Here is a 26,599-nt window from a genome sequence, read left to right as displayed (position 1 = left end):
CCAGGCAGTATTCATGTATGAATGCTTTGACGGAGGCAGTATCCCGTTAGAGGTTTTGCCTTTAGACCAGGAGTGGGCAAACTTTTTGGCCTGAGGGCCACAGCGGGGTTCCGAAACTGTATGGAGGGCCAGGTTGGGAAGGCTGTGCCTCCCCAAACAGCCTGGCCCCCGCCCCCTATGCGCCTCCTGACTGCCCCCCCTCAGAACCCCTGACCCATCCAACCCTCCCCGCTCCTTGTCCCCTGACCACCCCACCCCTAACTGCCCCCCTGAAACCCCACCCCCTATTCAACCCCCCCTGCTCCCTGTCCCCTGACTGCCCTGATCCCTACCCACACCCATGCCTCCTGGGACTCCCACGCCTGTCCAATCCCTGTGTTCCCTGACCACCACTCCCAAAACCTCTGCCCCATCCAACTGCCTTCTTCTCCCTGTACCCTGATTGCCCCCGGGGACCCCTTGCCCCTTATCCAACCCCCTCCCCTGCTCCCCCCCCCCTTACCATGCCTCTCAGAGCACCAGGACTGGCAGCCACACTGCCCAGCCAGAGCTAGCCACTCCGCCGCGCTGCCCAGCAGGAGCTGAGGCTGTGGGGGTAGGGGGACAGCAGGGGAGAGGCCAGGGACTAGCCTTCCCAGCCGGGAGCTCAAGGACCGGGCAGGATGGTCCCTCAGGCCAGATGTGGCCCATGGGCCATATTGTGCCCACCTCTGCGTTAGGCCCTCCTTCTTCCATAGCTGATGGATACAGACCTGGACGTGCAAAGGACCCTAGCTGGAATCTTTCCCCAATTCTTTCAGCGTGATGAGAAAGTCCCCATGGGCTGCTTCGTAGTTTGGACTCACTTTCGCCTGAACTCTTCCAGAAGGTCCTGCATGATGCCCTGATCGGATTCCAGCCTAACCCTCTGTTGCCCCAGGTCCTCCAGCTCCTTCTTCAAGCCATTGATATGCACCTTGAACATGTTTTCCATGTTACTGGGCCCAGTTTTCTGGCCCTGCAGGATGCTCCACTTGGTCTTCAACACCTGGTTCTGCTGCTCCAGCGTGCGAACCTGGGGAGAGAAGGAGCTTGCATCCTCAGACTGGTGGGACTATGCACATGGGAGACCTTAGGCCAGACTTTTCGGCTGCGCTAAAGCCCCTTTGCTTCACGTCAGCAGTGGAAAAAACCATCATTCAAATGGGTATAAATATAACTGGTGATTTACAAGAGTCAGTGTGCTCCAGAACATTGAGCAACTGGCTTAGGACTGCGGACAGCTGGCATTTGGGTAAGCTTGGGCAAGTCCACTTCCCCTCTCTGTGTCTGTCTATTATTTAGATTGTAAGCTCGTTGGGGTGGGCATTATCTCTTGCTGTGTGTGTCTGTACTAGAACTGGGCAAATGATTTTTTTTTTTGGTTCATTATCAATGTCAGAGAGTCTGAAAAAAATTAGTTTGGGGTCAGAGGGAAATTTTTGGCTAATCGAAAAGTCAAAAAAAAATATTCATTTTGGATTGAACAAGAAGTCTCGTTTCTACAAAATTAAAATGTTTTTGACCATTTGTAAACATTTTTTTAAAAAAGTAAATAAAACTGAAGGACATTTTGCAACAAAATGTCATTTCAAATAGAAACATGACATCGTTTTGTACCAATTTTTTGAATTGTTTTGTTATGTTTTTAAACAAACCTTTCAGTGAAATCAACATGAATTAACAAAACGTTTTGGTGTCACTGAACTTGAATCTTTTTGCTAAAAAATTTCTCTCAGCTCTAGTGTGTACAGCACCTGACACGCTAGGGCCCTGATCTTGAAGGTTTTATTGTAATATAAATAAGAATAGCATTCAACCAACTCCAGCCGCAAGTACATTTTCCTTGTGCCACGAGCTTCCCATTTTCATTCAAGCTATGTCAACTATTCTTCACAGTCACCGTTTCAGTTTCATGATTTCTCAACGCCCAGATAGTGACACATGCCCTGACAGAACTGTTTGTGGTCCCTGAGCAGCTGTGTCCATGAGACGGGGAATCTGCACGCGGGCTGAGAAAAGGGCTTTCCAGCATTAAACAATAAGGGCCGACTTCATGGGTGCTCTGGGGCTGGAGCACTCCCTCCCCCCAGCACCTCCTGTCTGCCAGCAGCCCCACCAACTGACTTCTCCCCCTCCCTCCCAGCACCTCCCGTGATCAGCTGTTCTTCAGCGTGCAAGAGGTGCTGGGGGGAAGGGGGAGGAGTGAGGGGGGGCACACGTGGGGGAGGGGGCGGAACGGGGTTGGAAGAGGCAGGGCAGGGTGAGAAAAGGCAGGGCGGGGTGGGGCCTTGGGGAAGGGGAGGAGTAGGGCCAGGGCCTGGGGCAGAGCAGGGGTCAAGCATCCCCCCCGGCACATTAGAAAGTCAGTACCTCTTCATTAAACTGTGCTGAAATGGACACTGCCTTTAAAAACAAATTAAGAGCAAAAATGACCCTCTTGATAGTCTCATTAACCAATCATGGGAGACTTTTGATCAGAACATCAGTCTGACTTCTGGCCTTAAAGTCTATGACTCTGACACTAGAGAACTGGGCCCATCTCCTTATTCTTTAGCCACAACAGATAATTTATCTCCACAACTCCCTGGGAGGAGAACCTGTTCCTACGAATACCTACGTACTAATCTTTCTCCGTTTCAGGAATTATTATTATTGCAATAGGACAAACCTCATTCCTTTCCACTGATGGCTACAGGACACATCTACTTGGAGAAAACACTTGGTCCTCGTGGAAAACTGAGCATTTTTCCAGGATAAGACTTAGGAACACAAGAATTCCCAGGCTGGATCAGACCCACAGCCAAGCAGTCCAGTAGCCCATCTCTAATAGTGGTCAGTACCAGATACTTCAAAGGAAGATGCAAGAAACCCCACAATGGGCAGGTAGGGGGATAATCTGCCCCTCAGGGATTTCTAAACCCTAAGAGAGAGAGAATTTAGAGAACTAATGGCCAATACGGGCTGTGGGAGCAATAAGAAAGAAGCATTAAAGAGGGTTGGTCTTTATTGTAGGATGCTCATTGATTACTCCAACCATGAACCAAAAGACATAGCGAGTAGTTCGGGGAAGCCTCTTTTGCTTCCCAGCTTGAGTCCTATGAAGTCTTGATCTTGCTTTAGAAGACCTAGGCCTGAATAGTGATTTTAGGTGCCCAACTTAAGACCCTTTAAAGGGGGTTGATTTTATCCAAAATTGCCGAGCGCCCACCTCTGGAACTCAAGTCTCTTTAAGGCATTTCAAATTGAGCACCCCAAAAGTGATTAGTCTAGTCGCTTTTGAAAATATAGACGGCAATTGTGACATTGGGTGGGTCTGCTTGAAAGCGTCCCGTTTAGTGTAACCTTTGGAGCATCAGATAAGGCTAGCTAGCTTCTGGCATTGGCTATGACAGCTCTTCAAGCTGATTATCTTTCATACCATATCGATTCCCTACAGGCCGCACAACGATTAAACCTTCTTTATTGCCTTTACTTATTCCACTGACAACAGCTACCAAGTAATTAGCAACTTGCCATCACTGCCCGTTGGGCTGTATACATTAGTTTTCCCCGGTCTCTCCTGTTCTTATGAGGTAAAAAATATAGGAAAGGAGGGCGACAGAGCTGTTCACAACACAGATCCATCTGTCAAAGAGAGGACGCTTGGCGTTAGACGAACCAAGGCTTACCTTGTCGATAAAGAGGGTAAATTTATTGTTGAGAGTCTTGATCTGCTCTTTCTCCTGAGCTTTCAGGCGCTGGATCTCTGGGTCGAGCCCAGTCTCGATGGGACTCATCAGACTCCAGTTGAAATTCACTGCTACAAGACTACCCTCGATGCCAGCCCCACCACTCATCCCCAGCCCCAAGGGGCTCCTGGCTTCTCTGAATTTGCTGCCACCTGTGCTGGAGATGGCATAAGTCATGGGGCTCATTCTGGGGTGGCCAGTGAAGGCATAGGACTGGCTGCTGAAATTGTGGGGGGAACTCCTGTACTTCTTACTGATGGAGATGACAGACATTTTGACGACGCCGGTGGAGAATGAGGAGGTGCTTGGTAGGCAGTCGCAGGCACTGGACGAAGGTCTGTAAAGGCTGAGGACTGCATGGGGTCAGTGCTGATTTATATCCAGAGTGGCCACGGGGCAGGGACACACCTGAGTGGCTGTGCAGCCGTGGAGGAGCGGCACTTCACTGCACCCAGTTCATCACCTGCTTTGTCAACATGGGCCCAACCTAGTTACCTTCTTCAGAGCCAGCAGAGAGAAAGCTGCACACCTTCAGCTTTTCAGCTACAGGGAGTCTTCCTTTTATCATGTCCATGCCAAACAGCTGTGTTTGGGTAGTCATTGCAAACTCTTCCATTACTAATTATTAGAGGTTGTGGAAACATTTTCATCATGACATATTTTCGATGAAGAACAGCCTTTCATTCAAATGAAAATTTTCATAACTGTCTAAATTTCCTGGGTTTTTTTTCCCAATGGAGAAACGAATTGGTAATATTTGTTATTTGTCCATCAGTAAAAATGTTCAGTTTTCAGTAAAAGTTTTCACTTTTCTGTCAGTTTGCCAGTTAAAATTTTGGGGTTTTCAGTCAAAAAGTATTTTTTAGTTTGTTGTTTAGTAAAAATGCTCATGGTTTGGTACAATTTCTCTTTTTTCTGTCTGCTTTTAATTAAGTAACACATTTTGGTTCTTTGTTTTTGAATAGCAATAGTTTTTAGCCTAAACTGAAAACAGCTTTGGGTTTTCAACAAAAAAGGGAATATTTTTGAGAGAATTTTCTTTAAAATATGAATATATTTTCTAAATTTCCCATGAAAAATAATTAGCATTTTTCAAACAACTCTATGATAATATACCTTGTATAGTCCACGATTAGATAGATAGATAGATAGATCACTGTCAAGGCTGATTCCCAACTCTGGCACTTCCAGGTCAGAAAGTGGGTGTCCACAAGGATTAAAAAAACCAAGTCCCAGAAACGTTGCCGTGAAAAGTCTCATTTTCATCAAGTTTTAACAGGAAGAAAAATCATTTTCCAACTGGCTACAGTCTTGGTTTGTTACTTAGCCTGGTCTACACAGCACTGTTAGGTCGACATGTGCCACGTTAGGTTGAATTTATAATGTGTGTGTCTACACTACCGAGCCCTGTCTGCCAACCTAAAGGCCTTCTAAAATCGAAGCCTGTACTCCACCTCGGCCAGCGGCGTGACGCTAGAGTCAACCTTCCCGGGTTGAATTAGGGGTAGTGTAGATACAATGCTGTGTAATCCAATGGGATTGGCCTCTGGGAGGAGTCCCAGAGTGCTCCAATGTGACTGCTCTGGACAGCACTTTCAGCTCCACTCAGGAATGAAAGTAACTTAAAGGACTTACCGGTATGATGAAGTCCTGGGCGGGGGCGGGGCCTCAACCAGAAGAGGCAGGGCATTTCAAGATTTAAAGGTCCTGGGGCTCCAGCTGTGTCCCGGGGCTCAGGGGCAAATTAAAGGGCCCGGGGCTTCAGCCGCTGTGGAGCTTCGGGCTCTTTAAATCCCCGCCCGAGCCCGGCTGCTGGAGCTCCGGCAGGGATTTAAAGGGCCTGGGGCTCCCCACAGTGGCTGGAGCCCTGGGCCCTTTAAATCACTGCCATGGAAGCCAGTCCAGTCCAGCACAGCGTGTTGGCTCTTGCACAGGAAAAAGCCCCAGCAACTTTTGGATTTCATTTCCTGTTTGATCAGGGTGGAGAACTTGCCAGCACAGCTGACCAGGCCTGCCTAGGGCCACAAACGCGCTCCAGGAAACACTGGATCTGATTGCTGTGTGGGGAGAAGAGTCTGTGCAGGCAGCGCTCCGAACCAGCAGAAGAAACGCTGACATCTATGCCAAAATCACACAGGCCACTGGGGACAAATGGAACACCAGGAACACACAGCAGTGCCGCGTGAACGTAAAGGAGCTCAGGCAAGCGTACCAGAAGACAAGGGAGGCGAACAGTCACTCTGGTTCTGAGCCACAGACATGCCGCTTCTATGAGCAGCTGTATGCGATTCTAGGCGAGGACCCCACCAGTATCCCAACACTCTCCGTGGCTACCTCCCAGGGGCCCAAGGCAACAATGAGGAGGATATTGTTGATGAGGAAGAGGAGGAGGAGAATCCGCAGCAGGCAAGCGGAGGGTCCATTTTTCCCGACCAGGACCTTTTCCTAATTCTGGAGCCAATCCCCTCCCAGGACCTATAGTTGCGGGACCATGATGCAGGGAAGGCACCTCCGGTGAATGCACATTTGTAATCACGACACGGGTTAAATGCAGTTGTGTTTACAATGGTGGCCAGTCCAGCTCCCCAAAGGGAGCTCCCCGGAAAAGTCTGTTTATGTGCCAAGAGTTTCCTCACCAGAAAATGTCCCTGGGTGTCCCCTGACACGTCCTATCCTTTCTTGTGTGCTTGCCATACCTGCCTGCAAACCCAAATCTGCTGCCCAGTGCTCTGCTGTGTGTTGTACCTTACCCGTAGGTGCTTCTCTTAAAAGACAGAAGGTGGCCGTGTACCTCAGGGAATGTATTTACTGCTGTGAAGTGTTTCATTCATTGCAAGGATTAACCTTCTGTTTTCAGCAGTGTATGTTATGTAAGGCTACCCTTGTGGTTTCTTTTTCCTTGCAGCGGCCTCATCTGTGGGTGCTCCCTCCACGCCAGCACGAAGGCCGTCCCAGCTTAGAAGGTGAAAAAAGCAGACAAGGGAAGACATGTTCTGCGATTTGATGCGTTCCTCTGAGACTGACAGGGCCCAGCTGAATGCATGGAGGCTCACACTCTTGGAGAGCATGAGTACCGACCACAAGGGCAGGAAAGCATGCAAGGGACAAGAGTGTAATACGCGAGCGATGTTGAGGCTTATGGGGGGGCAAACAGCCACATTGAGGTGTCTGTTGAAGTGCAGGAAAGGCAGTTAGACCTTAGAGTCCTGTTGCACCCAATGATGAACCAGCTGCTCCCCTCTCCAAGTTCCAGATCCTCCTCTCCCATATGTCCTAGAATGCGGGGGGAGAGCTCAACTCAACTCCAAGAGTTGGTTCATGGCGCAGAAGGCTCTCATTCCCCCAATTACTAGACCAGGGGTCGGTAACCTTTCAGAAGTGGTGGGCCGGGTCTTCATTTATTCCCTCTAAGGTTTCGCGTGCCAGTAATACATTTTAATGTTTTTAGAAGGTCTCTTCCTATAAGTCTATAATATGTAACTAAACGATTGTTGTATGTAAAGTAAATAAAAGTTTTTAAAATGTTTAAGAAGTTTCATTTAAAATTAAATTAAAATGCAGAGCCCCCCAGATCGGTGGCCAGGACCCAGGCAGTGTGAGTGTCACTGAAAATCAGCTCACGTGTCACCTTTGGCACGTGTCCCATAGGTTGCCTACCCCTGTGCTAGACAGTGCAATTGTTATAAGCTACGTGTCCTTGCCCCTCCCATCCTGTGTTATCAGGCCCTTAGATACAGGTTATCTTTGCTGTTCATCACTGTCTCTGTTCAGTGTTTATGAGCATAATAAAAATGCATGCATTGAGGACAAGAGGCTCTTTATTCACTGTGCCCATCGTGGTTGGTGGGGGGTTAGTTTACAGGGCAGTACATGCAAAAAAGAGGGGCAGCTTGGTAAGGAACAAACACCGAATGGTCACATCAGTGTTGGGTCATTCATGAAACTGGTTTTCAAAGCCTCTGGGAGACACAAGGCGCCTCGAGGTGCTCTTCTTATTACCCTGGTGTCTGGCTGCTCATAATTGGCAGCCAGGTGATCTGCCTCAACCCCCGCACCCTGCCAGAAACCTTTCCCTTGTTACTTTCACAGATATTATAGATCACACAGCAAGCAGCAACAACAATGGGAATATTGCTTTTGCTGAGGTCTAACCTAGTGAGTAAACGGCACCAGAGCCACTTTAAACATCCAAAGGCACATTCGACCACTGTTCTGCACTTGCTCAGCCTATGGTTGAACTGCTTACTGCTGTCCAGGCTGCCTGTGTACAGCTCCATGAGCTACAGGAGCGAGGAATAGGCTGGATCTCCAAGAATAACTATTGGTATTTCAAAGTCACCAACGGTAATTTTCCAGTCTGGGTAGAAAGTTCCTTCTTGCAGCTTTCTGAAGAGACCAGAGTTCCTAAAGATGCGCACGCATGTACCTTTCCCAACCATCCCACCTTGATGTCAGTGAAACGACTCTTGTGATCCACTAGTGCTTGAAATACCATTGAGAAGTACCCCTTGCAGCTTATGAACTCTTTGGCAAGGTGGTCTGGTGCCAAGATAAATGGAACGCACATCCCTATCGCCCCATCACAGTTCATAGAATATCAGGGTTGGAAGGGACCTCAGGAGGTCATCTAGTCCAACCTTCTGCTCAAAGCAGGACCAATCCCCAACTAAATCAGTTAGGGAATCCCATCATGGCAAAGCCATTCACTATGTCCTGCACATTTCCCAGAGTCACTACCCTTCTTAGCAGAAGTGAATTGATTGCCCTGGCTACTTGGATCACAGCAGCCCCCACAGATTTACCCACTCCAAAGTGATTCCCAACTGACCGGTAGCAATCTGGAGTTGCAAACTTCCAAAGGGCTGTCGCCAGTTACTTCTCAGAGCAGGTCTCATTTGGTATTTCTGCACTTCAGGGCTGGGGAAAGCAATTTGCAGTTCCATGAAAGTGGCCTTACGCATTTGAAAGTTATGCAGCCACTGCTCCTCATCCCATACCTGCATAACTATGTGATCCCACCAGTCTGTGCTCGTTTCCCAGGCCCAGAAGTGGTGTCCCACCATGTCAACAAGCCCAGCTGCCTCCACCAGCATGTACGAATTGCTCCATTCCATGGGTTCCAGCACGGCTATTTGCGTGGCATTACATTGTTGCACGCGGCAGCTCCTGGTTAGGCTCTGCAAATACCACAGGACAAGGCATGAGGTGTTTGCAACGCTCACAACAGTGTGCAGCTGAGCAGGGTCCATGCTTGCCATGCTATGGCATCTGCACAGGTAATCCAGGCTTAAACACAAAAATGATTGTTTGCCTTGGCTTTCAGGGACGGAGGGAGGAAGCGAGTGCATCATGAGAGGCTAACAACATGAACCCAAAACCACCAGTGAAAATGTTGTCCCATCACGCATTTGGAACCTCACCCAGAATTCCAATCTGCAGCAGGAACTGTGGGATAGCTGCCCATAGTGCATCGCTCCGTGAGGCAATGCTGCCATGGTACTGAAGACACACGCTGCCGATGGAATGTGCAGAAGAGCGCGGGGGAATTTGATAGCAGCCTTCAACTACCTGAAGGGGGGCTCCAAGGAGGATGGAGCTCGGCTGTTCTCAGTGGTGGCAGGTCACAGAACAAGGAGCAATGGTCTCAAGTTGCAGTGGGGGAGGTCTAGGTTGGATATTAGGAAACACTTTTTCACTAGGAGGGTGGTGAAGCACTGGAATGGGTTACCTAGGGAGGTGGTGGAATCTCCTTCCTTAGAGGTTTTTAAGGTCAGGCTTGACAAAGCCCTGGCTGGGATGATTTAGTTGGGAATTGGTCCTGCTTTGAGCAGGGGGTTGGACTAGATGACCTCCTGAGGTCCCTTCCAACCCTAATATTCCATAGTGGGGACATGCAGCATCGACTTGGTAAATGTAGATTTCACTAAATTCGACCTAATTTTGTAGTGTAGAGATACCCTTAGACTGAGCTTTTTGGCTCAAGGGACATCTAGCACAATGGGGAGAGCTGGAAACAGGTTTCCTCTTCCAACAGATTTTCAAGCGTTCAGAAAATTTCCTCCATCCTGAATCGGGACAAAAAGTCAAAATCTTGAAAATGTTCATGATCCGGTCATCTGAAAATGTTTAGTTCGGATCAATTGAAACATTTTGCTTTGATATTTTCAAAATATTTTGATTGTGACCTTAGAAAAAAGAAAATGAAAAGACTAAAATTTCAAATGGAAAAACCATTTCAAACCCAAAAAAATCAAAGGGTTTTGACATTTTTAAACATTTTTCAAAACTTTTTTCAATTTGTTGCTAAAAAACTGTCCATATTGATGCATTCACTTAAGCTTCAGTTTCAAAGAATCAGAAAAATGTTTAGTGCCTCCTTTGGTCTTACGGCAGTCAGGCAAAAGGAAGACATGGACTGATTCCGTATCACTGGGAGAACAAAACACAGGCAGGCATCTCTCAGCAAAAGTTAGCACAGGACACAAGACAGACACCACCACTATCAGTAACAGCTTTATTGAGAAAATGGAGAAGGTACAGCCCTCCGTGGGGAGGGGAATGAGAGAAGAAAAAGCCAACACAGCTTCGATCTCTATCAACTGAACATTGTACTGCAGAAGGAGGAAAGAGATAAATGTTACTTACAGTCACATCCACACCCTGCTCACAAGGCGGTGGAGGGGCTGGGAGAGAAAGGAAGAATCACACATTTCACAGAGTTGGCCTCAATGCTTTAGTTCCACCATCGAAGATTTGCTCACAGTTGTGCTGACAAAGCATTGAACCAGAGATGCCCAAGCTGGGGAGGAGCCTTGATTGCTGACCCACTGGGAACAGAACTGGAAACTTCCCCCACCCATCACCTCCCCCAGATAGCTGGGAGGGAGAAAACACCCTTCTTCCCTACCAGCCACCCAGAGATCTCATGTCATGGCAATGGAGAGCCACAGAGCAGTGGACTGACGGTTAAGGTCCTGGCATCATGTGGCCATATGACACTGGTCCCCAAATTTTTGGGCACACCCCCGCCCCCCTTACTTGGTTTGCACCCCCCTGGGAGCTGCATCCAGGAGCGAGGCTGCGGTTGGGGGCTGTGGCCAGGAGCTGGGCCACGGTCGGGGGCCAAGGCCAGAAATGCAGATGGGGGCAGGGCCGTAAGGGAGCTGGGGCAGAACGGGGCTGGGTGGTGCTTCCTCTCCACCCCCTGTGGGGGTTGGGGTAGGCTCAGGCCTTGCCATGCCACCCTCCGAATATTTCTCTGCACCCCCCTGGGGGGACACACCCCATAGTTTGGGACCCACTGCCATAAAAGAGATTGAGGACTTTTGTAACAATCAAGACCCCATTTTCCAACAACCTCAGAGCCTGAGGGTGTTGGGACCCAGACCAGTTCCCCTGGGCTCTAATCCTGGGGCAGAGAGGGACGTCATGACGCCATGTTGTTGGCATTCTGGCAGCACCACACCACGGGGCAAATTTATGACTCTCTGCATCTGTGAGAAGGCAGCTCAACAGCTGTGGGTGACACCAGTTGAAATGCTTGGTCCAGGCCTGAGCCAGGCCTCCAAGCTGAGACAGTGCTGGATGGAGCAGCAAGGGAAAGAGAAAGGACCAAGGGATGGAAACCTGGCCATCTGGACTCTAATAGGTGGATTCTCAGCACCTCCTCCCCATGCCTGAAGGAGGAGAGGGACAGGCAGGGGGAGCATCTGGGGCATCAGACGACTCATCGATTATCACAAGAGAATTTGCAAATGCTGCTGGGTTCGGGGTGGGGGATTCTGGGTTCCAACCCTTGCCCCAGTCTCCCCCAGAGTCCTAGTGGCCCAGCTGATCAGGAAAGGCTCATCTCTTAAAGGCACTTTTAAGCTGTGGAGGCTCATCTGGTGGCTGCTCAGTTGGACAGGACGTCTGAGGTCTCAGACACCAGTTTCCCATCCCTGGTCTCAATTTTCTTGATCACGACGGCCTTTGACCTGGCGAGAGGCGAGCCCTCCAGTATGGGGGAATTCAGGGAATAGCTGCCACTCGAGTACGAGCTGCTGTATCCTCCCCCGTAACCACCGTATGCACTGCCAAGCCCACCTGGAGGGGAGGAGAGAGAGAGTTGATCAGTAAGACCACGCAGGATGTGCAGGTGACTGCCCAACCAAGGGCAATGCTGACCGCATGGATGGCTCAACCCACATCCTGTGGGCCTGCGTGTCAGCCAAGGACTGAGCACCGCAGATCCTGGAAGGCTACAATGCTTGATCTCTGCTACAAAACCTGGTCCAGAGCTCTCCTACAGTTGAGTCAGCTGTGCAGCTCTGCACTTCAGAACCAAGCCGGGGAGGACATCACACCACATGCGAAAGGCTAGATCTTGGGCTAGGTGCTGCCAGGATGGAGTGGTTCTGAATGACTAACTGGATTCCCCCAAGGGCGGAGAGAGGACGTGGGCAGGATGGGTCAGCCTCTAGCCAACACCCCATTATAAAAGCAGAAGAGGATGTCAAGGACACAGGGGGGAGGGATAGCTCAGTGGTTTGAGCACTGGCCTGCTAAACCCACGGTGGTGAATTTAATCCTTGAGGGGGCCAGCTAGGGATCTAGGGCAAAAAAAAAAAAAAAAAATAGTTGGGGATTGGTCCTGCTTTGAGCAGGGGGTTGGACTAGATGACCTCCTGAGGTCCCTTCCAACCCTGATAGTCTATGATTACAAAGCATCTAACCCTGCAATGATTCCTTCCCTCATCTTCTAGGTCAGGAGCTCAACCTTGGAAAAAGAAGCCCCTGGTATTAGAAAACATCCCATTACTGGGGCTTAGGCATGTTCTGTCTGCCTCTTCCCCCTTGCATATCCCCATTGTTGCAGAGAAAGAATCACTCCCCAGCACATCTGGTTCAGTGCCAGTAAGACTGAGCAACCAGGGGGAAGGTGGACCAGGCCCAGTTCTGCAAGGTCTGGAGTGCCCTCAGCTCCCACTGAAATAAGTGAGAATTAGGGCCCACAGTGAGTTATAAGGAGCCAATTTCTTCTCCCCAAGCCACAGCCCTGGCTCTGTGGTTCTGCTCTTCCGACATGTGTCAAGCTTCTGCTGAGTAACAGCGTCCACCCTCATCACAGGGGGATTCTGCCCCAGCTCAGAGTGCTGCTCCGTTGCCCCACATTACCAGCCCCCATCCCCAAATGAAATGCATTTACCTGAATAGCCGGTCGTCTTGGTCTGAATGCTCATGTTTTGCATCCCAGACTCCAGCCTGCCAAGAAGAAGAGGGGGACATGAGTTATCAGTGACCGGACGGTGTCGAACAGGGATGGGGCACAAATTAGGGCTGCGTAGAATGTGTAAGCCACTGCCAACATGGCATCAGAACAGCTCATCTGTGTGTCATAGACCCAATACTGCCAACAGTAGAGATTCTCCTTTAGCGCTATTGATAAGGTTCTGTTACTTTTCAAGCAGAAAGATCCAGGTTCTATCCCAGCTGCCCCTGGGAACTTCTGAGCATCTGTGGCCTGCCAGAAATTTACAAGAGTGAAGCCCTGAATGGAGAGGGTTTGTTACTAATATCACTACCCCTGCTTTGCAGATTAGCCACTGACCCAGCCAGTGAGCCAATAAAGGCAGGACTAAAACCCAGGCGTTCCTGGCTCCTGGCCATCTAGACACGGGGGTCTCAAGCAGGGGGCTGCGCTGCAAACAGAGGTCAGGGGGTCATCACTAGGGTGACCAGATAGCAAGTGTGAAAAACCAGGAGCGAGGTGGAGGCGGTAATAGGAGCCTATATAAGAAAAAGCCCCTAATATCGGGACTGTCCCTATAAAATTAGGACATCTGGTCACCCTAATCGTGACCAGCCTGCCCTTGCCGTATTGTGATTGGGATGAGGGGAGGGTCAGAGCCATCCTTACCCATATGCGTTTCCTGATGCCCTACGCAGCTGCGTGCTGCTCCAGCCCCCACCCCTGCTCCGCCGCAGACCCACCTCTTCCCACCCCTGCTCCACCCCTTCCCCAAGCCCCCACCCCTGCTCCACCCCCACCTCGTCCCACACCTGCTCAGTGTCAGCCCCGCCCCCAGTCTTCAGGGGAATGAAGGGGTCAGGCCTGCACTCACACACCCCCCTGGCCTGCTCTGCTCCCCTGGCTCCCAGTCACACCACTGGCAAGTGCTGGGGGGTGATTCCCTCCTGCCCCCGAAGGCTGGGAGCCAAGGTTGAGGAGCGGGCTAGGGCCGGGGGGCAGCTTCCTCACAGAGTCCCCCCCTACCACCACCACCCCCGCACAGAGGCCTAGGGCTGCATAGGGCACCAAAACGGCTAGGGACGGCCCTGGGAAGGGGTATCCCAGTATGGGAAAGCGGGTGAGTGCACAGAAAGAGTTTGATCATCCCCACACTAGGCAACACTGCCTCTGCTGCATCTCAGAATTCACAGCCCCCTGGCTGCACTGTACTAACTCGCTGCTGGGAGCCAAGTTACATCCCAGCCACTCTGCGCCTGCACCCCCACCCAAGCTCCATCCCCCTCCCGTCCTCACACAGCAGCTGACACTGCCTTGCCTGACACACTGCAGCAGGGCTGATTCCGCATCCGCGTGCAGACACCATCATCGATGGGACGTCTGCACCAACGGATGCGCTAGACAGACGAACATGTGACGGCAATAGCCCAATTAACGGGCCCACACCCCACAAAACTAAGCTCCGTCGGCCTGTCAGTCAATTACGGATTATTCGCAGGAGTCACCCTGAAAAACCGAGGCCTGATGTGAGGCTGTAGTGATGGTGGATGTACAGTGCAAGTCCCTTAAAGGGCCAGCAACCCCTCATAGGCGCCATGCAGGCTCCAACAACTTGTTTAAACTGGGACCAGCAGTCCCATTTGCACCCAGCATGTTGTAAGCACCACTGAGGGTGCTCTTTGGAAAGCTGGTGCCAGCAGGATATCCTGATTAGGGTGACCAGACAGCAAATGTGAAAAATTGGGACGGTGTGGGGGGCAATGGGCGCCCACCAGGGCCGGCTCCAGGCACCAGCTTAGCAAGCAGGTGCTTGGGCGGCCAGTCCAGCTATTCGGCGGCAATTCAGGGAGGGTCCCTCACTCGCACTCGGAGCGAAGGACCTCCCGCTGAATTGCCGCAGATTGCGATCGTGGCTTTTGGGGGGGGGGGGGGGTCTGCTTGGGGCAGCAAAACCCCTGGAGCCGGCCCTGGCACCCACATAAGACAAAGCTCCGAATATCGGGACTGTCCCTATAAAATCACGACATCATCCGAATCCTGATGCACTCTGAAGTCAGCAAGACTCCGCACACAAGGGGTTAATCTACAGACCTTGCTCTAGGACAGACACAAACCACACTGGAGCCAAATTCCAGCCCCGCCTCCACCCCTCTCATTGGTCCTCCCTCTGGAGAGGGGGAGAAGCCATCCAATCATGACACACGATGCCGGCCTCCCACACCCACCTGTTCTCCTCTCCTTCCAACAGCTTCCTGTAGGTGGCGATCTCGATATCCAGGGCCAGCTTGACATTCATCAGCTCCTGGTACTCCCGCAGCTGGCGGGCCATGTCCTGCTTGGCTCTCTGCAGGGCTTCCTCCAGCTCAGCCAGCTTGGCCCTGGCATCTTTGACGGCCATCTCACCACGCTCCTCGGCCTCAGTAATGGCTGCTTCCAAGCTGGCACGCTATGGGGTGGAGGCAGGGGGAAGCATTAGATAGTTTCTCCCAGAACAGGGGCCTCTCCCAGGATCCTTATTGGAGGAGGAGGAGGATGAAGCTCCCAGGAGAAATCTGCTGCAGCGTTATAAAGCCAACACACTAAGGGCTGGTCTAAATTTTAGCACTGATGTTGCTGCCCCAATGCAAACTCCCAGTGTAAACACACTGCACCCAGGCCAAGCAGGGGCTTGCAACTGGGCAGTTTACCCCCCATTTCAAACCAGAGGGAAGCTATGTGGGTCCATGCCCTGCTTTGCACCCATGGCAGATAGTTTGCACCATCGGGTGGAAAATATAGATCAGCCCTGAAATCTTGCATCCTATTCAGATTTTCCTTTCTCCCATCATACAGGCTTCTCCAAAGGATACTGGGGAGCAGGGAAGTGAAAATCCCTCCGGAAGAAAGGGAAGCGGGCTCCTGTCTACACCAAGGCTGCAAGCATGTCACCATCACAACACACACTCCCCGATCCTATTTCTAAGCGCTGCTCCATTCTGCGGTGCAGGCCGACATGTGGGATTGGTGAGTGCTTAGCTGCCAAAGTCCCAAGAGCTGCGAAAGAAACTAGGGAGAGCAAGAAATTGACTCCACAGAGAGAGATTACAGAGACAAGAGTCAGTGAGATTAAAGAGAAAGAAAAGCCAGATCAGCAGCCGAGGTAAACAGGCAGAGACAGCTTGACTTCTGTGGTGCTATATTGATTACGGCCGCTGAAAAACTGGCCCAGAGACAGATATTAACCATGCCCTCAAACCACAGTTGTGCTGCTCACAGCTGGGGAGCACATGGAGAATTTCCTGTCTACACTAGAGAATGGGGCTCTGTTGCCCCACTGCCGCAGTTATAAACCAAGATCTACAAGGTGGATTGAGAGGGATCTGTAGACTAGCAAGCTAAGAATGGTAAGAGGGAATCCTTTCCCCAGGTCTCTGGGGCAGGCACTGTGCCCCCAAATAACTGAAGGAGGACCCAAGGGTCTGGTGCAATTCTGGAGAAGTCAGCAGTTGTTTCTCTCACCTGGCCTTTCAGGGCATCAATCTCCGACTGCAGTCGGTGGATCATCCTGTTGAGCTCGTTGATCTCAGTCTTGGTGTTACGGAGGTCGTCCCCGTGCTTGCCCGCCACAGCCTGGACCTCCTCGTACTGCATGGGAAGGAGAGAGACAAGGAATTGAGAACAGAGCGCGCAGTGTCATCAGCTGTCCCCCTTCCAGAAGTGCAGGATCCAGGCCAGGATTTAGGGAGATCCTGTGTGAGGAGAGATAGCAGCCCAGGCTGAGAGCTAGAGAGACTCCCAAGGTTAGTCCATGTCCAGCAGCCTCAATAAAGGAATCCTCTTATAATCATAACAGCTGAATCCTGACTCTTTACCACCAGGGAAACAGTATAAACCAGGGGTCCTGTCACAACTGTCCCTGCTTTGGAAGGCTCCACTTTTAACAGCTTTAATCAGCCTTGCAAATTTGCCAGAAAGATTCACCAGGCCTGGCTCAGAGATTGCAAATGAAGAGACTGGGGGCTTTTCATTTCCCCTTCAGTCAAATCTTCCTCTCCAGGAGGAGGTGGGATTTTGCAAGGCTGGATTAAATTCCATGTGCCAGGAAGGCAAGCCAGAAAGAAATCAGAATGAAAACCACGTAATATTGCTGCTTAGAAAGCCCCGTGCATAATGCTATGCAAATAGCAGTCAGCTCTGCAGCTAAGGATGTCATCCCAGCTTCCAGGGGCGGAGGAACCAGTGTGGAATCCCTCCGTGAAAAGTCTGAATGCACATTGCAAGACCCCCACAGGATTAGAGAAAGCTGCTCCGGGGTGGAACAGCACAGATCCTGCAGGTCGGGCGGATTGGGAGCTCGAGACAGGACTAGCAATGGGGTGCTTCCGGTCTGGACTGGAATGATGAGTGAGCTGCATGGGAGCCCAAGGCTGGACTGCCAGGGGAGTGCAGCAAGCACTGCTGGTGTGCAGGAAGCACTCGCCGTTCCTGCTTGCACGAACGCTCATCCTTAGGAGTGAGGCTTCTACCTAGGGCAATCAAAGGGAAGGAAAGTATGGTCCAATGAGTAGGGCACTGACTTGGGAGACCTGGCTCCAGTTCCTGGCTTGTCACTCAGCCCCTCTGTGCTTCAGTTTCCCATCTATGAAAGAGGGATGGCAGCCCTGCCTTGCCTCCCAGAGAACATAGAATATCAGGGTTGGAAGGGACCTCAGGAGGTCATCTAGTCCAACCCCCTGCTCAGAGCAGGACCAACCCCAACTAAATCAATTTTAAGATGTGGTGAGGATAACTTGGGAGGTTCTTATATTATCTTAGATAGACAAGAAAAATCCAGGCCTCGGATTTCATGTAAATGTGGATTGCATTCCAGCAACTGTCTATTTAAGTCCCATCTTCTTGCCAGGACAGGTTTCCATTCCAGTCTGGTTTCAAATGTTCCCAAGTTATGGAGCTTCCCCCAGGAGATGATTCTACAGCAGGGGCAGGCAAACTTTTTTGGCCTGAGGGCCGCATCAGGTTTCGGAAATTGTCTGGAGGGCCGGTTTGCCGAGGCACAGCCTCCTCTAACAGCCAGGTGTGGCCCAGCCTCTGCAGCCCCCCCCCCCCCCCGCTTCTCGCCCCCTGACAGCCCCCGCGGGACCCTTGCCCCATCCAACCCCCCCCGTTCCCTGATGGCCCCCTCCCCCCTCCGGGACCCTTGCCCCATCCAACCCCCCCTGTTCCCTGATGGCCCCCTCCCCCCCCGGGACCCTTGCCCCATCCAACCCCCCCGTTCCCTGATGGCCTCCCCCCGGGACCCTTGCCCCATCCACCACCTCCTGCCCCCGCACTCTATCCCCTGACCGTGCCCAGAACACCCACCCCTGGCTGCCCCCTGCCACCCCATCCAACCCCCCCCCTTTCTGACTGCCCCCCAGGACCCCTGCACACAGTCAACCCCCTGTTCCCCACCCTCTGACCACCCCAACCCCTATCCACATCCCCCGCCCCCTGACCACCACCCCAAACTCCCCTGCCCTCTATCCAACCCCCCCTGCCCCCTTATCGCGCTGCCTGGAGCACCGGTGGCTGGCAGTGCTACAGCCACGCCACAGCGCGGCACAGAGCACTGGGTCAGGCCGGGCTCTGCAGCCCCACAGTCCAGAGCATCGCGCCGGCAGCACAGCGAGCAAGCTGAGGCTGCAGGAGAGGGGGAACAGTGGGGGAAGGGCTGGGGGGCGAGCTTCCTGGGCCAGGAGCTCAGGGGCCAGGCAAGAGGGTCCCGGGGGCTGTAGTTTGCCCACCTCTGTTCTACAGCCTCAGATTTCAGCGTTAGGTTGTTTGTGCCCCTTTTGAGAGACGGGGGGGGCTGTGAAGCCAAGGCTGTAGCAGGCTCCATGCGGGGAAGTGCTGTGGCCTAGGGTATGCAGGAAGAACAGACAGGGGGTTCCTTGCGGCCTGAGACTTGGAATGTGTGACCCAGCTGTGGCAGATACAGCAATCCCCTGTAATAGCCTTGAAAAACTTTATCCAGTTGAGTGTAAGTCTCTTTGGAGACCATTGTGTTCAGTGCAAAGTTGATGTATTATTGGGGGATTGGCTGTAACTTCTTCTAGGGGGGAGACATGGGAAGTGTTTGAGTATAGGCAGGGGCCTGGGCAGCCTTGGAAAATCCCAGTTGGGAGGGAGAGAGAGACGCAGTTCTCCACCCCAGAGAGGAGACGGCTGAGGAGCCGGGAGCTTAAGAGCTGGTGTCCTTGCTGGACCACAGAAGGGAAGCACAGGTGCAGTTGCCCTGAACTGTGACTCCAGCCACTAGAGGGGGACAGCGAGTCCCGCTGCATTTGAGAATTACACATGCATATGCAATGCCTGCTATGGAAGGCTTCTGTATTGCAGGGGACGCTTCATATGCTCGGCTCACCAGCTGGAGGGAAGGAATGGGACAGCTGCCACCTAGCAGATGTTCCCATGGGCAGTGCCACACTCCTTGACCCATCCACGTCAGCTTGGAGACCAGGCTGGCTGCATCACCAGCAGCTCCGGGGGACAGACGGGTAACTCACCTTGGTCTTATACATGTTCTCAGCCTCCGCCCGGCTCCTGTTGGCCATCTCCTCGTACTGCGCTCTAACCTCCGCGATGATGCTGTCCAGGTCCAGCTTGCGGTTGTTATCGATGGTCAGGACCACAGAGGTGTCAGAGACCTGAGACTGCAGCTCACGCAGCTCCTGGGTGCAGTTGGGAGGAAGCATAAGGATCGTCTGTCACCACGGAGCATGGAGAACTCGGTGCACCCACCAGCGTTCCCGATGCCTTGCCATTGGCTCCTTTCCCAGACTAGGGTTGCCATATTTCAAGTTCCCAAACAGACGAGATCGTAAGGGTGGTAATACCAAAACGCGAACACTGGTTCAGATTTCGAAAATCTCCACCCGGATGGAGCTTGGAGGTAACCCTGTCCCAGACTGATCCAGCCACTGAATCCACTGGGGCTGATGTTGGCCGAGATCCCCATCCTTCCACTCACCAACCTCAAAGGGCCATGGGGAAGCAGCAGCAGATGCTGTAGGATTGATGGCATGGCTATCCGGGGAAGGGAGAAGGGGAGTGTCACCAGGCACTCTATGTGCAAACAGTCCCAGCCCTTTAAAAATCCCTTGTCTCCTGCAAGAAGACACTTGTCTTTGCAGGAACTCACTGTTACTCAATGGGATTCCCCCTGCAAGTCAAGAAGGAATTTAAAGGGCCAGGATTACAAGCCTGAGCCAAAGGGAGACATCACAGACCTCGTCATACAGCTGCCTCAGGAAGTTGATCTCGTCAGTCAGGCTTTCCAGCCGGGACTCCAGCTCCACCTTGTTCATGTAGGCCTCGTCCACATCCTGCAGGAAGAGAGCAGAGACCCCATTAGTGAGACCCCCAGCCCTCTCTGCCTGTGGCGCCCAGTCGAGCCCTGGAGCAGCCCGGACTCACCTTCTTAAGCAGGACAAATTCATTCTCCTTCTCAGTTCGGTGATTGATTTCATCCTCGTACCTGCGGGAGGGGGGAAACTGTCAGGTCTGCGGCAGGGCTGGAAGTCATTCTCTGATGGATGCTATGAAGGTGCAGCGACCATCGGAGGCGGGGGCATATAGACTAGGGTGACCAGACAGCCTGATAAAATCAGAACCGTCCCAATATTTAGGTGTTTGTCCCGACCAATCTTTGGTCAGGACGCAATTTGTCCCGATATTTTGCTCTGCTGGCAGCACTCAGTGTTTTTTTTTTCCTCCTCCACTGGCGGACACTCCCCCTCCCCCCATGTGTCCCGATATTTTCTTCCTCTCGTTTGGTCACCCTAATATAGACCCATCCAGGAGATGCTGAGAGGCAGGGAGACCCCTAGCCAGGCATCCACCAATGACCTGGAAGGCAAAAGGACAGGATGGGTTTGGGAAACTGTTCACTGTTGGGTGGGGCGGGATTGTGCATTGGGGTTTATATGTGAAATGATGGAGGAAAACCTCTAACGATACCCACCCCACCCCCCCAAGAGCAGCCGAGAATTCCTCCCTCCCCCCGCCCCCCTCGCAACCCCTGGGAGAAGGTCTCTGTGCAGGGAAGCAAGGACCACACAAGCCGGGCAGGTGTTGATAACCTGGCCAGATCCAACGAATGCCCTGAAGGAGGCAGCATGCTGATCATGGGGGTTGCCTTGGCGAGCCTCCTTGTGCTAGAACATTGGGGTGCGATCCCAGGCCTTGGTTGTGCCTGGAATTTCTACCCCCTTTGGAGGGAACAGGAAGGTGTGTCCCCCACACACGCACACACACCCTCGTTAGACTCACTTGTTTTTGAAGTCCTCCACCAACCCCTGCATGTTACCCAGCTCAGCCTCCAGCTTGAGCTTCTCCTGGCCCAGGCCATCCAGCTGCCTGCGCAGGTTGTTGATGTAGGCCTCGAACATGCTGTTCATGTTGCTGCGGGTGGTCTTCTGGCCCTGCAGCAGGCCCCACTTGGTCTCCAGCATCTTGTTCTGCTGCTCCAGGAAGCGGACCTGGTGTGGGGAGGGGGAGGAAAGCAGAGCCTTGCTGTTTACACCTGCAGAGCTCAGTGATTGTGGGCGTGGGAGGCAGGAATCTCTTGCCGGGAGAGTTACAACCTGTTGGGCACGGATGGCTTCTTCCCACTCATGCTCCTGAAATCACCTGCCATCCCTCCCACTAGGTCCTGATCCTTCTCTCACGTGTGAATCAGGAGTATCTCAAGCAAGTCAATGGAGTTCCCTGGTAGAATCAGGTGTAAGTGAGAAGACAGCCAGGCCTACAGTAACTGAACCAAGCCTGATTCTGCCCCCCACCTCTGCTCATAAATCCAAAGTAGCTTCACTTCAGGCAACAGAGTTCGCCTTGTATAAGTGACTCAGCGCCACAGAGACTTATTCTCCCTTTGGACATGTGCACGGTTTAATTCAGTGGGAGATGAGTCCAGATATCGGAAGGGGTGGTTCTCCCTATTGAGCCAGATTTTGCTCTCAGAGTAAATCCAGCGTCACTCCATTAGCTTCAGTGGAGTGACTCTGGATTACACCGGTATAACAGAGAGCGGAATCTGACCCTAAATACATTGTGTCTGATTTACACACACTAAGGCCCATTTTCCCTACTCGGGGGGCATAAAGCAGCCTCAGTGTAAATGAAACAAGCCAAAGGAAGTAAGCGGAGTCATTCTGGGTTGACGCTTATGTACCAGAGGGGAAGGATTTGGCCCTTGGTATTTATTTTCTTGAAAAGTGCAAGTAAAATGATCAAAAAGGCTTGGCCTTGTCTGCATCAGAGACATCTGCATCGAGACTGTTCCATCAATGCAAACCCCTAAGGGAGGCGCATCCAGCCCCGATGCATCACAGGGTTTACACCAATGCCACCTGATTTAGTCAGTTACCAGAGCCCACCCTGTCAGCACAAGCCTTGCTTTTATACAGGGCCCGAGGGTCAGAACGCCTCCTACCACATGCCACAGCACTGAACTCACAATCCCTACGTCACAGGTGTGAAGGAGCCTTAGTGTAAATGAGCAACAGGCCCAGCAAAGGGGAGTCACTCTGGATTGACAATGATGTAACTGCCCTTCACCGCATGGGGTTTCTCTTGAGCATGTAGGACAGCTGCCATCTCAATGGACCAAGGACCTCCAGAGCTAAAAGGGTAAGCAGCTATGGCTTGAGCTAAACAACCATGGCTGCTTAAGTGGGTCTGTCACAACACATACCCTTCAGGGCACCGGGGAGCCCTGTAACATACGCTCCTCAGTGGGTTACACAGGCGCTGCAGGATTTAGCCCACAGGCCTACAAATGCCTTTAGCATTTACTTGTAGACATCGAGCTGCTGAAGTCAAGGGGAGCTTTGCCAGTGGGAGACCTGATTTAGCACATGGGGTTAGACTCAGCCCCCGCTGACTACCATGAGCACTGCTGGAGCACCTGCGAAAAGCTGTCCCATTTAGCATGTGGCCAGGCTAAGGGCATGACGCAGCCCTCTGGCCGCACCGGTGGAAACCAGGAGCAACACCACTGAAGCTGATGGCACAACGATGGCATCGAATTAGAAAGAGGGAGAAGAATCGGACACGGCGGAGTTACTCTGGATTGCCACCAGCGTCACAGATTACCAGGTGGCCCACTGTAACAGGGTGACCAGATGTCTCAATTTTATAGTGGAGACACATGCATCCGACACGAAAGCTCACGCTCCAATACGTCTGTTAGTCTATAAGGTGCCACAGAACTCTTTGCTGCTTTTACAGATCCAGACTAACAAGGCTACCCCTCTGATACTTGACACAATTTTAAAGGGACAGTCCTGATATTTGAGGCTGTGTCTTATATAGGCACCTATTACCCCCCCTACATCCTGTCCTGATTTTGCACACTTGCTATCTGGTCACCCTACCCAGAGGAAGGGATGCACCTGGCCTGGAGTTCTCTGCAATGATCTGGGCTAGGGGGCACAAGAGGATTTGAGCCAAAGGAGTGGCCAGGACCCTTGGACTCCTGAAGGGCAGGGGCAGGGCGAGGCAGCTGTTCCTGCCAAATGGCCCAGCCTTAGATAAGGAGAGGTAAACACAGGCCTTTGCTAACAGGCAATAAAACCTGTTTGTTTAAATCCAAACCAGGCACAGTTGCCCCGGACCAGTGATGGGCGTGGTGGGAGAGGCTTTCAGGTTAGATTGTTACATTGCCTGTAGTTAAGCATTTCCTCCAGCTGGCAGCCAGTGTGTGTGTGTTTATTAAGAAAAAAAAGAGAGAATCCGGGGGCACTTTAAAGACTAACAGATTTATTTGGGCATAAGCTTTTGTGGATAAAAAGCAAAAGCTTATGCCCAAAAAGATCTGTTAGCCTTTAAGGTGCCACCGGACTCCTCGTTTTTGTGGCTACAGACTAAGATGGCTCCCCCCTGATATTTTTTAAAAACCAGCTTTCCAAGCCCAATGCTGGAAAATGGCAAAAAGAATCAAGCTGCCCTTTTGCCAGGGGACCAGCCTCTGAAGCAAAAGCCCCAGAGAGGCCGGAACAGGAGCAGATGCAGGTTGCCTGTGGGGCGGGGGGGGGGTGTGTGGGGGGTCAACGCCTGTCCCCTGTAAGTGGGGACCACTGTGTTGCCATATACCAGGGCCTTGGAAGTACTGAAGGAGATTAGAAATCTTGCTGAAGCCCCTCTCGGCCTTACCACATGCAGGGGGATACATCTTTTTCCAGGCTGAGATCACAGGCGCATGAGGATGGGAAAAAGCCACTGGGTTCCTTCTGGCTCATCCCAGCTGCACTAGCTCAGGACTTTTCCCGGCTGTACGTATGTTAGCCCCCAAGATTTTAGATGCCTCCATTTTCAGGCCTGATTTTCAGAGGTGCTGACCCCCTGCTGCAGCTCCCGCTGGTTTCAGCAGAAACTGCCCATGCCTGGCACCCTCAGGCACCAAGCTGGGCACCTGGAATCAGCCCCCACTTTCAGACCGCAGCACCCACTGAGAGCAATGGAGAATCCCCCCCAGCCACGCCCTTTAGCAGGAGTGCTTTGCAAGGTGGCACATTAGCGCTAAAGTTGCTCTCCAATGCCAACGCTTTGACAGCCGCTCGGGGGCCTGGATTGGCAGATGTCTCAATGGGGAACCTTTGCATCTCTCGCTCCATTCCACTCCCCCACCTCCGGGAACGGGGCTTTTCCAACCCACCAGGCGGTGCAGTGACGGGAAATCTTTGTAGAAAAGCAGAGGAAATTTTTCTCCATGTTCTCATGCACCTGTAGGAGGAGCCTTTGCCTCAGAGGGATCTGATCTGGCTACAAAACTGTTCCGATTCCCCTGTGATTGCGGGGAAACTAGCTAGCAGGTCACTGCTCCCCTCCTATGCTACAGGACAGAGAAATGTTACCCAGAGATGTTTACTGTACGCACCCCCCTACACCACTCGAGTCACTGTGGGTGGCATGGGGCGTAACTAAAAATACAATCCGGACTATCTCCTTCCAGCCTACAAGTGTTACAGCAACAGGGCAAGTCTGGTTGACTGCTGCCCATCCCCAGGGAACACACCCACTTCTCTGCCTGCCAACCCGGCTCTGCCGATACCAGCTTCACCCGGATGGTGCCAGGACTCACCTTGTCGATGAAGGAGGCGAATTTGTTGTTGAGGGTCTTGATCTGCTCCTTCTCCTGCGTCCGCACGTGCTGGAGGTTGGGGTCGATCTCCAGGTTTAGGGGCGCCAGCAGGCTCTGGTTGACGCTGACGGCGGTGATGCCACCCCCGGCGCCGAGTCCGTAGCCCATCGACGGTCCCCGCAGGCTGCCTCCTCCATACCGGCTCCCACCGTAGCTGGAGTAGGACGAGCTGACCCTGGTGCTGCCCACGGGGGCAGACGTGTAGGAGCGGCTGCTGAAGGTGCGAGGGGCAGCAGAGGTGTTGCTCCTGTAGGTCTTTTGGGTTATTCTGACAGATGACATTTTGGGGAGGCGAGTGGAGGAGGACGGGAAACACTGGTTTGGGGAGGCTAGTGGAGGAGGACAAGAACCACTGGTTGAACAAGAACTGAAGGACGAGCTCTGAAGACAGCGCTGAGTGGGGTGTGTGCTGAGTTATATACTGGGCCGTCAGGGGGCGGGGCTCCAATACCTGGAGCACTGATTGGCTGCAGCCGCTGGAGGGGCGGGGCTACCACAGAGCCAGCCCAACACCTGCTCCCTCCACCCTGCCGCACCTTGTTAACTCTTTCAAAGCCAGAGAGGGGCAATCAAATGCACCGGCCCAGCTCCGAGAGGCGTTGAGACCGGCCCTTTGCGTCCCCTCACTGTTGTGTTTGGAAAAGCACCTGGCAAAAATACCAGAGGGGGGCAGCAGCCTCATGAACTGGCCCCGGATCCACCCAGAGAGAGCAGGAGATGCAACTATCCAGCCAGCTTCTGGTCTCAGTGATACTGGGGTGAACCCAGAGCTGGCACTAGGCATAAGCAGAGTTAGGGCCCCAGGCAGCTCCATGGGGCCCCCTATTCGTTTTTTATTATGTGTTGGGGGAAAACGATTTCTGCTTAGGGCCCCCAATGGGCTAGCACCGCCATTGTGTGGCTTGGCTGGAGTTATTCGGGGTTTATGCCACCAGAACCTTGTGCATCATTTGAGAAGCCACCAAAGACACATGAGCTGAGGCTTGTTTCATCAGCAGGTGCCCAGAAAACAAAAGGAAAAGAAAAAAGCAGAGGAGAGAGAGACAATAAGGTGTTTTGCAATGGCAGGTACCTGAGGTCCTAGGTCTTTTTTCACATGAGGTTCAGAGCTTCTGCGCAACAGGAAATTGATGCTACGCTCCCCCCCCATCACCACAACTTCACCAGTAAATGCAGTACTGGGCGCACTAGCGTAGACGATACTCTGAACAGCAGATGCTGTTGGAAGCACAACAGCGGTGAACTGTCACAAGCGGCAAAAATATCCACACATGGACATAACATGCATAGCAGACAACGCAGGATAGACGTGCACTTCCAGACTTGCGTAAGCTCTTATGCATGGCTGGCCTGGCAGAGGTGCTTCAGGCCAGCCTTGAGGGTTACTGGTAGATTTGGGGGATCCTGGGCTGGAATGACATAGGGGCTGCAGGTCAGGACTAGAGCTGGGTGGGGGGAAGT

At 52.3% G+C, this 26,599-nt stretch overlaps 1 protein-coding gene across 1 annotated transcript; it reads right to left on the bottom strand.

Moving 5' to 3' along the window:
- Positions 1-10,249: 10,249 nt before the first annotated feature.
- KRT8 (keratin 8) lies at positions 10,250-25,521 on the bottom strand. Its single transcript, XM_050925347.1, has 9 exons — positions 25,079-25,521; positions 21,268-21,476; positions 20,413-20,473; positions 20,226-20,321; positions 19,503-19,667; positions 16,477-16,602; positions 15,204-15,424; positions 12,937-12,992; positions 10,250-11,834 (listed from the first exon to the last, which is right to left on the bottom strand). The coding sequence occupies exons 1-9, from the start codon at positions 25,418-25,420 to the stop codon at positions 11,644-11,646; spliced, it is 1,467 nt and encodes a 488-aa protein (XP_050781304.1). The 5' UTR covers positions 25,421-25,521; the 3' UTR covers positions 10,250-11,643.
- Positions 25,522-26,599: the final 1,078 nt, after the last annotated feature.

Source organism: Gopherus flavomarginatus, chromosome 16, assembly GCF_025201925.1.
Source record: "Gopherus flavomarginatus isolate rGopFla2 chromosome 16, rGopFla2.mat.asm, whole genome shotgun sequence".
NCBI lineage: Eukaryota > Metazoa > Chordata > Testudines > Testudinidae > Gopherus > Gopherus flavomarginatus.
Note: the sequence above shows the minus strand (reverse complement) of the source record. Positions and strands in the feature narration are given on the sequence as shown.